Source organism: Erinaceus europaeus, chromosome 7, assembly GCF_950295315.1.
Source record: "Erinaceus europaeus chromosome 7, mEriEur2.1, whole genome shotgun sequence".
NCBI classification, from domain to species: Eukaryota; Metazoa; Chordata; class Mammalia; order Eulipotyphla; family Erinaceidae; genus Erinaceus; species Erinaceus europaeus.
In genome coordinates, this window is record NC_080168.1 from 133,230,350 (window position 1) to 133,244,263 (window position 13,914).

At 44.3% G+C, this 13,914-nt stretch overlaps 1 protein-coding gene across 9 annotated transcripts in view; it reads left to right on the forward strand.

Moving 5' to 3' along the window:
- NR1H4 (nuclear receptor subfamily 1 group H member 4) overlaps positions 1–13,914 on the forward strand; it is a 123,739-nt gene that overhangs the window by 61,970 nt on the left and 47,855 nt on the right. For all 9 annotated transcript variants that reach the window (XM_060195625.1, XM_060195629.1, XM_060195630.1 and 6 more), the window contains one exon: positions 5,835–6,200. In XM_060195625.1, coding sequence (XP_060051608.1) covers positions 5,835–6,200 — 366 coding nt within the window. The remainder of the gene's footprint in view (positions 1–5,834; positions 6,201–13,914) is intronic.

Below are 13,914 nucleotides of genomic sequence, written 5' to 3' on the forward strand. Positions count from 1 at the left end.
GGCTTCTCTTACTATTGATTGTTTGACCTCTGGCAGGTTGCTTAACTTTGCTGGACCTGTGGGCAGAGAGAAGCTGGGTTAGGGTGGTGATGGGGCTGCCTGAGAATCAGGTGTGTTACCTGCTAAGATCAAGTTGTAAGTATTCACCAGGTGAATGCTTTTCATTTCAGCCCTCTTCAACCTAGAAATTCTAACACATATAGTTAGGAAATATACAAAATTTTTCTTCCATTTTACCTTTTTCCTTTAACAACTGCATATTTTTCTACTTTTATTAGTGATTTAATATTTATTTACAAAATTACAAGATCACATGGGTATAACTCCACACCTTTCCCACCACCAGAGTCCTGTGTCCCCAATCCCCCCACTGGAAGCTACAGCAGTGCTCCTAAGATTGTAGATAAGGGTCATCTGTTACTTCTACAACTCTCTGTCTATATTTCTATAAACAACTTCATATTTTTATGTTCTTCCATTTTGTGGCCGTAAGAAAAGACGCGTTGCCTAAGCTTTTTGTCTGACCTGCTGGCTTTATTTGGATAATTCAGGTGTGAATGAGGAAAATGGCTTTTTGTATCTCACATCAAATTATTGTAAAGGTTTTACTCTAGCAGACAATTCTGGGGCCAGGGCAACACAGCCTTCTTTTCAACAAACACTGAATATGCATATGCTCTACATTGTCATTGTAAAAGAAAAGTCCTGAATCATTCCAATTCTTTTTCAAATGATTTATTTAATTTTTTATCTCTAGTAGCTTTGGGAGTTTTATTTATTTTAATTTTATTTATAAAATGGAAATATTGACAATACCATAGGATAAGAGGGATATATTTCCACACAATGCCCACCCCCAGGTCTCCGTATCCCATCCCCTCCCTTGACAGCTTCCCTGTTCTTTATCCCTCTGGGAGTATGGACCCAGGCTCATTGTGGGGAGTAGGTGGGAGGTCTGGCTTCTGTCATTGCTTCTCCACTGGACATGGGTGTTGGCAGGTGGATCCACACCCCCAGCCTGTTTCTCTCTTTCCCTAATGGGGCAGGGCTCTGGGGAAGATGAGACATTGTTGAGGTCATCTGCCCAGCGAAGTCTGGTTGGCATCATGGTAGCATTTGCAACCTGGTGGTTGGAAAAGAGTTAATATATAAAGCAGAACAAATTGTTGACTAATCATGAACCTAAAGGCAAAAACATTGCATGTGAAGATTTGGGGGGGTCTCCATTTTGGTAAAAGCTATTAGGTCTATTTTAGGTATATTCCAAGGGGCCCGTGACCCAACTAGTTTTTGCCTGAGCCTGACAGCTAACATGCAGGTGCACTCAAGTTATTGTCTGGGGAGATGGTTTCATGGCTGGAAAAAGGACTGGAAAGCTGGATCAGGGAAGATAGTGGCTCCCAAATATGGGGAAAGTGTATAAATATTGTTAATTGTAAACCCCATCAATTTGATCTGGGGCCCATATTCAGCACAGGAGCCTATGTGACCTCTGCATCCCTGTAGGTCTGAGCACACATTCTGTGGTCACAGCTAGGAACATTCCAGGCTGCACTAATTTCAGGACCCATCTTCCTCAGGTGATAGGTAGAGTATGTTGTCCAGCCTCCCTTTGGAGAATGGAACATTCCCTACCATTGTTGGTTCACATTGAGGGCAGGGTCCTATGTTGTTCCTGATGAAGATGACCAGTGATAATGGAGAGAAGGATCTGTTAGAGGTCTAGGCCCATCATGTCTGTGTGGGAATCTCAGAACTCCCTGACTAGGGCCCCAGTGATGGGGTGGCCTGATAGTGACTAAAGAGTCATCACTAAAGTGTGCCAGTGTCTTGCCCTTAGTTAGTTGTTGTCGTCCTGACTTTATCTGACAAGGTTAGCTTTGGAATGACTGAGAGATGTGTAATAGGGGTAGGTGAAGAGGGTATCTAGGTCTAAGTAGAAACTGTTTCATTATGTACTTTAAGGTGTCTTTCTAGGTCTTTCTACTTGCTTGCTGCATTTACTGACTCACTGCAAACTATGATGCACTTTTGCTTTAAGGTATATATTTCCTCCTAACTTATGGATACATATGTACATATGCCCTATCTCATGGGCCCTGGTCTATATCTAGGTTTTGAGGTTTTGTTAAGAAGCGCACCACCTGAAATGGAATTAAGGAGTCCTATGATCTAGGAAAGGTCTCACCAGAGTAATGAAGCTGCAGAGTTGACATTCCATGCCTGAAGTCTCTGGACACAGTCTGAAGTGAAGCATGCTGAGGTGGTACAAGCTGCATTGATTAGGTTGGTACCAGCAGATCCAGTATCAGTTGGTGTGAATTGAGAGAAGCATACAGGAAAGTGAGCCCCACCCTAGAGGTTCCAGGACTGGGAGATGTATGGGCTTTATAGAGAAAGGGGACCGTTCCAAGAAAGCAATAGATAGTTATTGCTATAATCAAATTATTTGGCAGTAGGGTTACCTTTGAAAAGACCATTGTTAGGGTTTGCTGAATAATTTATTTTTATGTTAATGAGTGGTGGTGGGGCAAGTACTTAGACCAGAGTATGCTCAGCACTGATATATGCATTTCAGGGCTGTGGGTATGCAGGTCCTGTGATCTCTTACTGAGCTATCTCTCTGACCTCAGAAGTTCTGAATTCTAATGCCCCTTGACCACTAGCCTTTAAAAAAATTAGTGATTTAATAATGATTAATAAGATTATAAGGTAATAGGCATACAATTCCATACTATTCCTACCACCAGATTTCCATGTCCCATCCCCTCCATTGGAAGCTTCCCTATTCTTTATCCCTCTGGGAGCATGGACCAAAGATCCTTATGGGGTGAAGAAGGTGGGAATTCTGGCTTCTGTAATTGCTTCTCCACTGGACATGGGTGTTGGCAAGTGGATCCTTTTCCCCAGCCTGATTCCTTTTTTATTATTAGTGATTTAATAATGGTTCACAAGATTGTGGGATAAGAGGGGTACAATTCCATATAATTCCCACTACCAGAGTCTCATATCCCATCCCCTCCATTGGAAATTTCCCAATTCTTTATCGCTTTTGGAATATGGACCACAGATATTTATGGGATACAGAAAGTGGAAGTTCTGGCTTCTATAATTGCTTCTCCACTGGACAAGGGTCTTGGTAGGTGGATCCACACCTACAGCCCATTTCTATCTTTCCCTAGTGGGGCAGGGCTCTGGGGAGGGGAGGTTCCAGGACACATTGGTGAGGGCATCTGCCCAGGGAAGTCAGGTTGGTGTCATGGTAGCATCTGCAGCTTGGTGGCTAAAAGGCATTAAGATGTAAAGCAGGACAAATTGTTTAATGATCAGGAACCTAAACATAGCAGATGGCATTTGGGGTCTTCATGTTGAAAGAATTCAGGCAGTCTATTTTAGGGATATTCCAGGGACCCTGACTTCAATAATTTTTGCCTGAGTTCAACAGTTAACATGCAGGTGCACTGAAAGTACTGTCTATGAAGATGGTATTAGAGTGAGAATAGGGCTAGAAAACTGGATCAGGGCAGAGAGTAGCTCCCAAATATGGGAAAAGTATATAAATGCTGTTTATTATAAACCCCATCTATCTGACCCAGGGCCCATGTTTGTCCATGTTCAGCACAGAGCCTGTGTGACCTCTGAGTCCCTGTCAGTCTGAGCTCACAGTCCATGGTCACAGCTGGGACATTCTAGGCTGCTCTCATGTCAGGACCTGTCTTCCTCGAGGGGCAGAGTAGGCAGACCAGCTCTGTTCAGAGAGTGGGGCTGTCCCTACCATTTCTGCTCTACCATTGCTGAGGGTAAGGTCCTTGAGAGGCCCAGCAGAGGACTTATACTTAGAATCTTAGGTAAGAAGAACTGTAGTATCATCCAATGTTGACTCTTTTTAGTTGAGCAGAGAGGTCAGACAGGACAGGGAAATACACAGAGCTAGTTCCATCAGGAGAACCAGGATTCCCAAGAGAAGCAGTACTCACACAGAAAGTTAGAGATAAGAGGAGATTGGGAAGATGAAGCTCTCAGAGAGAGTAGCTGTGCCAGGTCCCAGGCTCTGGAAGCAGCATGTAGGAAAGACCTTCAGTTTGGAAACAGCAAATCATGTTCAAGGACTAGAGTAATAGGAACACAGCTAGTGGAGGAAGGGTGGAATCTGCCGTACCGCCTGTCTTGTTCTAGGTTACAGACTTTGAACTCAGGCACAGAGGGAGGAAGAGAAAGGCATTCACTAGCAGGCTTCAAGGCACCACACAACTGAAAGTATCTCAGAGGAGTTTTATGGGATTTGAAGTCAGAATTCAGTCACCACGACTTCCTGCCCTGGAAGCAAAGCTGCCTAACTTGTGCGTCTTGGGCTACTCACTTATAAACGGGGCTACGTCACCCACCTCACACTTTGCGAGAAAGAAAGCAGACCCAACTTTTCTCAAGTCCAGTGTTGCGTTACGGAGGAATGTGGATGTCCTGGAGGTTTGTTGTTCAGACCAGTTTGCCCACACTTCCCCGAGACAGGTGTCAGACCACTTGCTCCTCCAGCCACGACAGCCTCTCCCCTCACCAAAGGGACTTGGGTTCCCTGCTCCCCTCAGGGGCCCCTCTTCCTTCTGAGTCCCTGAACCTGCTCATCATGCCTCCTCGTCCAGCAGGACTTAGTCTCTTGGGGACTCACCCTGCACTGTCCTTTGCTTTCTTTCTTAGATTGGGAGGACTCTATTCTAGCTCATAAATATCTATGATTATTACATTGTCAGTATGTGTTGATTTATACAGACCTAAATCACTAGTTTATGTCTACTTGGGATTTCAGTACGTGGATATAAACTAAGTTACCAGACTTGTTGATGGATATTTAAATTATTTCCAACAATGTTGCTACGAATGAACATCTTCACATGAAGTTTTTTTTCAACCATATGCAAATGAAACAAATTCCCTGGGGTCCTGACAGGGCACCCAGCAGAGTGCACAGGTCACCATGCGCAAGGTCTCTGGTTCAACCCCCCATTCCCATCTGCAGGGGGAGGCTTCACATGTGGTGAAGCAGGGCTGCAGGTGTCTGTCTGTCTTTATTCCTTTCTATCTCCTCCTCCCCTTTCAATTTCTCTCTCTCTCTATCAATAGAAAATAAGATAAAACCCCTAGCAGTAGAATTTCTGGATTAAAAGTATCTGAATTACACTAATAGAATGTGTGTCTGTGTGTGTGTCTGTGTGTGTGTGTGTATGATCAAATTCTTTACACATTTGGGGCAGGGGTAGACAGCATAATGGTTATACAAAGAGACTCTCATGCCTGAGGCTCCAAAGTCCCAGGTTCAATTCCCTACACCACCATAAATCAGGATTGATCAGTGCACTGGTAAAAAAAACAAAAATCATTTGCATATTTGAAGATGAAAACTTATGTTTTATAGTTTCTATTTAATACTCAACAAGAATAAGCAAAATTTTATGCTTGTAAGATGCTTATGACTTTATCTCTAAAATCTGTCCATGTTCCTTATCCTTTTACTATAGAAAATTAAATTCTTCTGTTCAACATTCTTTTTAAAATTGTCAATGTTTTTATTTATTTCCTTTTTTAGAAGGTTGGATATTTTCTTGCTGATTTGCAAGAGTCCTTTACGTATCAATGATATGAACATCTGGGTTATTCTCTATTTGCATCTATGTTCTGAGATTTAAACTGGCTATTTAATTTTCTTTATAGATTTTGCTGTATAGAAGCTTTGTTATTTATTTGTAGTGAAACATTTCAGCTCTGAACCATCAGCTCACTGCCTCTCAAACTGATAGAATGATGGCAGTAATTCTGGTCTTGTTGTCACTTTTGTCCAGGTGTGCTGACCGAGCAAGTGCCAGGCCCTCTGGGACAGACTGTAGAAGTGGAACCATACCCCCAGTACAACAATGTGCCTTTTCCCCAAGTCCAGCCCCAGGTCTCTCCACCACCCTACTACTCCAGCCTGAGTCTCTACCCGCAGCAACCTGATGAGTGGTACCCCCCTGCGCTGTATGAACTCAGGCGAATGCCCGCAGAGACTGTCTACCCAGGAGAGGCTGAGGCCACAGAGATTCCCGTCACCAAGAAAGCCAGACTGAGCGCGTCAGCAGGAAGGATAAAAGGAGATGAGCTGTGTGTCGTCTGCGGGGACAGAGCGTCTGGTTACCACTACAATGCCTTGACCTGCGAGGGGTGCAAAGGTGAGGGGTTTTGATGGCAACGTTTCTCCTTAGCATGGGCTCACGGTTGTTGGTTGTTGACGTCCCTGGAAGTGAGCTCTTTCCTGTTCTCCAGATATAATTTTCCACTGTCCTTTCCTGCGTTCCCACACCTTCCTGTCTCTTGCTTTTCCTGAGCATCACGGGCCTCTCGGAAATGCCTGTTAGTACAGAGTCTGAACAGAGCCCACTTTTCTGTGACCTAGCCACCTCACATCCAATCAAAATGGGTCTGTGTTTATGGCTTTTGTTGATTTGTATGTTTGTTTATTTATTTATTTGCCTCCAGGGTTATCGCTGGGGCTCAGTGTTGACACTACAAATCCACTGCTCCTGTGGTCATTTTTTCAACTTTTTTGGATAGGACAGAGAGAAATTGAGAAAGGAAGGGAAGATAGAAAGGGAGAGAGAAGGATAGACACCTGCAGACCTGCTTTACCACTTGTGAAGTGGCCTTCCTGCAGGTGGGGGAAAGAGGCAGTCAAAACAAGAGGAAAGAAAAAAGGAAATAGGGAGTTGGGCAGTAGCGCAGCGGGTAAAGTGCAGGTGGCGCAAAGCGCAAGGACCAGTGTAAAGATCCTAGTTCGAGCCCCCGGCTCCCCACCTGCAGGGGAGTCACTTCACAGGCAGTGAAGCAGGTCTGCAGGTGTCTATCTTTCTTTCCCCCTCTCTGTCTTCCCCTCCTCTCTCCATTTCTCTCTGTCCTGTCTAATAACGACATCAATAACAACAACAATAATAACTACAACAGTAAAACAACAAGGGCAATAAAAAGGAATAAATAAATATAAAAAAAGAAAAAAGGAAATAACAGTGGATGATCTTTAATAAGCTTCATTAAGCAGGAACCAATGAGACTGCAGTCCACTTCAGAAGGCTGAGCTATGAAAATGCCCTAACTCTTCCCAACACAGATAATACATTCATACCGTCAGAGGAAATAGCAGGCTGAACTTTTCATTCATCTATTCATTTTTGTATTTGTGCATTCACAGATAGTCATGAAATGCCTACCATGTGTTAGGTGCTCCACTGGCTGCTAAAAGGTTGAAAGCTGTGTCAGAACTGTCCCTTGAACAGACTGTGTTGGGTGATGTGCCAGCCTGGGCTTCCCAGATGTCAATAATTGCCATCAAAACAAACAGGACCCATTCGCAGTAAGAATAGCTCAAGGACATTTCAAACCTCTGAAAGTCCAGATGATCAGATTGTGTAAAACTGTATTACTCACCCCTTAAAAACTTGATGTGATACTATTAGATGGTTTTAAATTAAGAGCCACTTAATCTCCTTTTTAAAAATTTCTTTATTGGGGAATTAATGTTTTACATTTGACAGTAAATATGATAGTTTGTACATGCATAACATTTCCCAGTTTTCCATATAACAATACAACCCCCACTAGGTCCTCTCTCATCCTTTTGGGACCTGTATTCTCACTTATCTCCTTAAATGAAAGCATATCAATAAAGTGAATTTAACAGATTTCATGTAGGATAGGGGAGGTAGCATAATGGTTATACAAAGAGACTCTCATGCCCGAGGCTCCAAAATCCCAGGTTCAATCCCCTGCACCACCATAAACCAGAGCTGAGAAGACTCTAGCATAATAAATTAATTAATTAATTGATTTGTTCATTCAATCATGTATGACTTTCAAAATAGCCTCCTTTTGTGGAAAATTGAGTTTCTGTAGGTTAAAAGAATTTCTGATTTTTTTTTTAATTGCCACCAAGGTTATCACTGGGGCTATGTGCCTGCAATATGAACCTACTGTTCTTGAAAGCCTTTTTTTCCTTTTTATATTTTTAATTAAAAAAAAATATTTGTTTGCTAGGACAGAGAGGAATTGAAGAAGGAGAGATAGAAACAGAGACAGATACTCCTTCAGTACTTGATTTACTGCTTGTGAAGTTCCCACCCTACAGGTAGGGAGCACAGGCTCTAACCCAGGTCCTTGCAGCTGATAACATGTGCATTCAGTCAGGTATGCCACCATCAAGCCCCCTAGAACTTCTGAATTCTTTTTTTAATTGATTTATTTTAAGGTCTGTAGTATCAGATATGAGATTAACTGTTCCTGTCCTTTTTTGTGGTTCATTGGCTTGTATGGATGGTAGTTTTCCATCCTTTCACTTTGAGTCTGTGTTTGTCTTGTCAAGTTAGGTGGGATTCCTGCAGACAATATATGGTTGGGTTGTGTTTTCTGATCCATCTTCTTACTATGTGGCTTTTCATAGGTGAATTCAGGCCACTGATATTTATTGATATTATAGACTGAAGATATTGTAATGCCATTATTCTAAACTTTTACAGTGTTTGGATATATGGCATATTCATGGTGGTCTGTTTATAGAAGACCTTTCAGAACTTCTTTCAGGTCAGGCTTGGTGATAGTTGGTGCCTTCAACTGTTGCTTGTCTGAGAAGGTTTTTTTTGCCTCCATCTAGTCTGAATGACAGTCTAGCAGGATACAGTAGTCTTGGTTGAAAGCCTTTCTCATGGAGCACTGGATAGATATCTTGCCATTCTCTTCTGGCCTGTAGTGTTTGTGTGGAGAAGTCTGCTGCTAACCTTATGGGTTTTCCTCTGTAGGTGACCATTATGCTGTCTTCTGAGCCCTCCTGGGGATTGAATCTGGGACCTCAGAGCCTCAAGCAGGAGAGTTTTTTGCAGAGCCATTATATTGCCTCCCCATCCCAGAACCCTGGTTCTCAGAGCTTCCAGCAAAGTCTAACATCTGCTGAGTCTTGTTCTGTGTGGCCTCTGGTTATCAGTAACACATGCCTCTGAAGCACCTTTCCAGCATCTGGAACGCACCCACCTGCACCCTGCAGCTCAGCGGGAGGGGTTCCTATGCTGCCCTGCATCGTGCTATAATGCCTGGCTGCCCACAGGACTTACTGTGGCCATCAGTGGGGCTCAGTGCCTGCACCAGGAACCCACCACTCCTGGCAGCTATTCCCACCACCCCTTTTTTCTTTATTTGATAGGACAGAGTGAAATGAGATGAGAAAGAGAGAGAGAGAGACAGACACTAGCAGTGCTTGCTCACCACTCCTGAAGCTTCCCCCCCTGCAGGTGGTGAGTGAGGGTTCAAACCCATCACTGTGCATGGTTGCATGTGTGCTTAACCAGGTGCACCACCGCCTGGCCCCGTTTCTCTCTCTTTTTATACCGTGTCCAGGACAGAGAACCCCAGCATCTCCCCAAGCTCTCCTCAGGAGAAGGCACCAGGATCCCTCTTCTGAAGCCCCCGAATGACATAGAGCTGAGTGTGGCCTTTCGTCCGGCTGGGGAGGTGGGCCACAGAAGACTGAGTGAGAACCGACACGTAGCACCTGACACGCAGGAGCTCTTCTCATTTCCTTTTGGATTGCCCACTGCTCGAGACTGGGGGCATTTTTACTAGTAGTTGGAATCTTGAGTGGCTTTGATGACTAAAAACTCAAACATGCCTCTTCAGTGCTTGGAATATGTTCTTGTCTAGAAATTGTCCTGGTCTCACAGAGCAGAGGTGCTTATCATGGAGCAAAGCACAGAAAATTAGTGTGTAAATGACTTTCCTGCTCAGTTTTGTCTTTTGTGGTTTCATATGTTTGCACGGAGCCATGATGAATTCAGTCTCACTACTAGGTAGTTCTAATAGCACGAGTATGCCAACATTTATTTCTTATTTACATTTCAGTGGATACTTTGCTTATAATGTACTTTGTAAACACAGTTGGTATGTAGATCACAGAACATGGAAATAACTTTTTAAAATAATGCTAAATTGGGGGCCAGGCAGTAGCAGACATAGTGTGAAGCTCAAGGACCGGCACAAGGGTCCCGGTTCAACCCCCAGCTCCCCATCTGCAAGGGGGTCACTTTGCAAGTGGTGAAGCAGGTCTGCAGGTGTCTCTTTCTCTCCCCCTCTCTCTTCCCCTCATCTCTCAATTTCTCTCTGTCCTATCCAACAACAACAGCAGCAGCAACAGTAACAACAACAATAATGGACAAAAAATAGCCTACAGGAGTAGTGGATTTGTAGTGCAGGCACTGAGTCCCATTGATAAGCCTGGAGGAAAAAAAGAAAGAAAGATAAAAAGAGAGAAAGAAAGAAATGAAATGCTAAATTACTTTTCAGAGTGGTTATAGTTTTAAACTTCTGTCAGCCTACATGCTATAAAATATTGTTTCGTTGAAGATATAAGTTCTATTATTCCTTTTATTAAAGATCAAGAGTATATTAAGAAGAAGAAGAAGAAGAAGAAGCGACTCCCCGTGAAAGCAGTGGCTTCTCCACGCCAGGCAGCTTAACTAACTTACCTCTCTCCCCCACCAAACAAACAAACAAACAAACAAAACCCAACCAACCAACCAACCAACCAAGTAAAATTCTCTTGGGTATCTGGGCTTACCAGATACAGAATGAATTTCACTACATAGTTTCCTGCCAGAGACAGTGGGGACATGCTTTGCATTCCCGTCATGCACTTCTTTTTAAAAAATATTTATTTATTCACTTTTGTTGCCCTTATTGTTTTATTGTTTATTGTTGCCCTTATTGTTTTATTGTTTATTGTTGCCCTTATTGTTTTATTTTTTATTGTTTTTATTGTTGTAGTTATTATTGTTGTCGTGGTTGTTGGGTAGGACAGCGAAAAATGGAGAGAGGAGGGGAAGACAGAGAGGGGGAGAGAAAGACAGACACCTACAGACCTGCTTCACCACTTGTGAAGTGACCCCCCTGCAGGTGGGGAGCCGGGGGCTTGAACCAGGATCCTGACTCTGGTCCTTGTGCTTTGCACCACATGCTCTTAACCCGCTGTGTTACCGCCCAGCTCCCCATCATGCACTTCTTGACTGAGTAAGCAAGTTACTTAACCTTTCAGAGAGGAGTGAATGAAATGCAGAATCAAAGCTCCACCCAGAAGGAAACTAAACCCAGCGCAGTTGGAAGCATAGAGGACACACCCAGCCCCCAGGAGGATGCTCAGAGCCACAAGGAACTGGTCTGCCAGTGTGCTTGTTTTAATAGGTGGGGAGTCAGAAGCTTATGTAAGAACTCCTGGCTCCAGGAAGACCCCCTCCTTAACTGCTGAACGGGGACCAGGAAGCTGACTTTCCTGCAATTACTGGTTCCCGGCCCCGACATGTCTGATAAGTCTGCCCTGCCAAGGATGAATGCCCGTGTGTGACCTTGATGCTCTTGATGCTACCGCAGCAAAGGCCCAGCCAGCTTGCTAGCTGAGCAGGAGTAGTAGGGGCTTTTCCCGTGTCTACAGAGGCGTCGGGTGGGCAGAGCTCAGCACAGGTTCACAATGTTGGCTGCAGGGAGTCCCGGAACTGCTGAGTCCACCTCCTAGCCGCCACAGTGGAGGGCAGCTGTGGAGCAAAGGGAGATGCGGTGTGCAGCCACCAGGCAGCCCTCCGTAGTTCACTAAATCTTTCCCTTTTTTTTTCCTTTTTGTCTCCAGGGTTATCGCTGGGGCTTGGTGCCTGCACAACAAATCCCCCGCTCCTGGGGGCCATTTCTTCCATTTTTTTGCCCTTGTTGTTGTCGAGATTTTTATTGTTGCCATTGCTGCTGTTGTTGCTGGATAGGACATAAAGAAACTGAGAGAGGAGAGGAAGACAGAGACGGGGAGAGAAAGATAGACACCTGCAGACGTGCTTCACCGCCTGTGAAGTGACTCCCCTGCAGGTGGGGAGCCGGGGGTAGAACTGGGATCCTTACTCAGGTCCTTGCGCTTTGCTTTGCGCCACCTGCGCTTAACCCGCTGCGCTTCCCCCCACCCCCAATATTTCACTTTTTTGAATGTCCATGCTGCAAAATGAGGATAACATCAGTTTCACTGGGTCTTTGTGACGATTAAATCAGGTCCCTACTATATATCTGTCAGATATGATACTTTAAAACACAGATACAAGAAAACTTTTTATTTACTTATTTATTGCATAAGACAGATAGAAATTGAGTTGGAACGAGGAGATAGAAAGAGAGAAAGTGACAACTGCAGCACTGCTTCCTGCCCAAGTATCTCCCCTACCCCCACCCCCAGCGATGGGGACGGGGGCCTTGACCTGGGTCCTTGGGCACAGTGATAGGCGTACTCAGTCAGGTGCTCCGCCACTGGCCCACCCTGAGTACTATTTTTCTGAACCAAAACACTGCTTAGTTAATGCTTTTGGTGGTACTGGGGATTGAATTTGGGACCGAGGAGCCTCAGACATAGTCTCTTGCATAACCACTATGCTATCTCCCTCACCCACTTTCTTTTTTCTTTTTTAAACAAATTTATTTATTTATTCTATTTTGTATAGAGACAGAGGAAAATTGAAAGGGAAGGAGGAGGAGACAGAGAGAGAGAGAGAGAGAGAGAGACCTGCAGCACTACTTTGCCTCTTGTAATGCTTTACCCCTGAAGGTGGGAACCAGGGGCTTGAACCCAGGGCCTTGCACTGTGTAATGTCTGCACGTAGCCAGGTGCACCACCACCCAACTGCCAAGAAAACTTTTTAAAACTTGAGAAAAAGAAAAGATCATAGTTCAATCCCCCAACTTCATTGGTATCTATCTATGTTTCAATTTGGAATTCTTCAATTTTTCTGAGTGGTACAGTTATTTGTGACATTGGTGAGAGAAATTGCAACATTTTTTTTTTTTAACTAATAACTGCAGACGACAAGCACAGTGAAGATTGACAGTGACTGCCATTTTGGGCCCTAGATTAAATCAGGGGCTTTCTTTCCCCTCGGTTATCAGCGGAGCAGATGGGAATGTGCTAATGTTTGAATAAATTTCAATTCAAACCTCAACTAGCAAAACCTGTCTGCATCTGACTGGAGTTTCAGACGGCCACAGTATTCCGTCAAAATTCCACATAGGTTAATGTCAGCCATTTCCATTGCCCTGTCAGGAGAGTTACTTCCTGTCAGTGAAAATGATGAGAGAATTCTTTTTTTTTTTTTGCCTCCAGGGTATCTCTGGGTCATGGTGCCTGCACTACAAATCCATTGCTCCTGGAGGCCATTTTTTTCTATTTTGTTGCCCTTGTTGTTTTTGTTTTATTGCTGTCATTGTTGTTGGATAGGACAGAGAGAAATCAAGAGAGGAGGGGAAGACAGAGAAGGGGAGAGAAAGACAGAAAGACACCTGCAGACCTGTTTCATCACTTGTGAAGCGACTCCCCACACACACACACACCTGCAGGTGGGAAGCTGGGGGCTGGAGCCGGAATCCTCAGGCTGGTCCTTGAGCTTTGCACCATGTGCGCTTAACCTGCTGCGCTACTGCCTGGCCCTGATAAGAGAATTCATTGAAAGAAAAAAAAAACCATGAAGAAATTGGTAGCCTTCTTGTTCTTTAGAACATATTTTTATTTAAGATCATGAGCAAATGTCAGACGCAGTTCTGAAGTTTTAGAAAAGCTTCCGGAATTATTGAAATTATGCTGGTGAAAGAGCGGTCCGGTATTTCTAGTGGATCATTCACTTGTGGGTACGACATCTGAGCCACATATGAACGTGCTGGACGTGGCCCCAGGTCACAGACAGTGTGGACATGGGCAGAATGGCACTAGGCCATAGTGGGAGGTAAAGGCCACACTCCCTGACTGACAGAACCTTCTGTGGGACGTCTCACACAATCATAGGAGAGCCGGTCTGTGCTGGTCTACGTGCTGGGTGCTGTGGTGACTGTTACATGTCC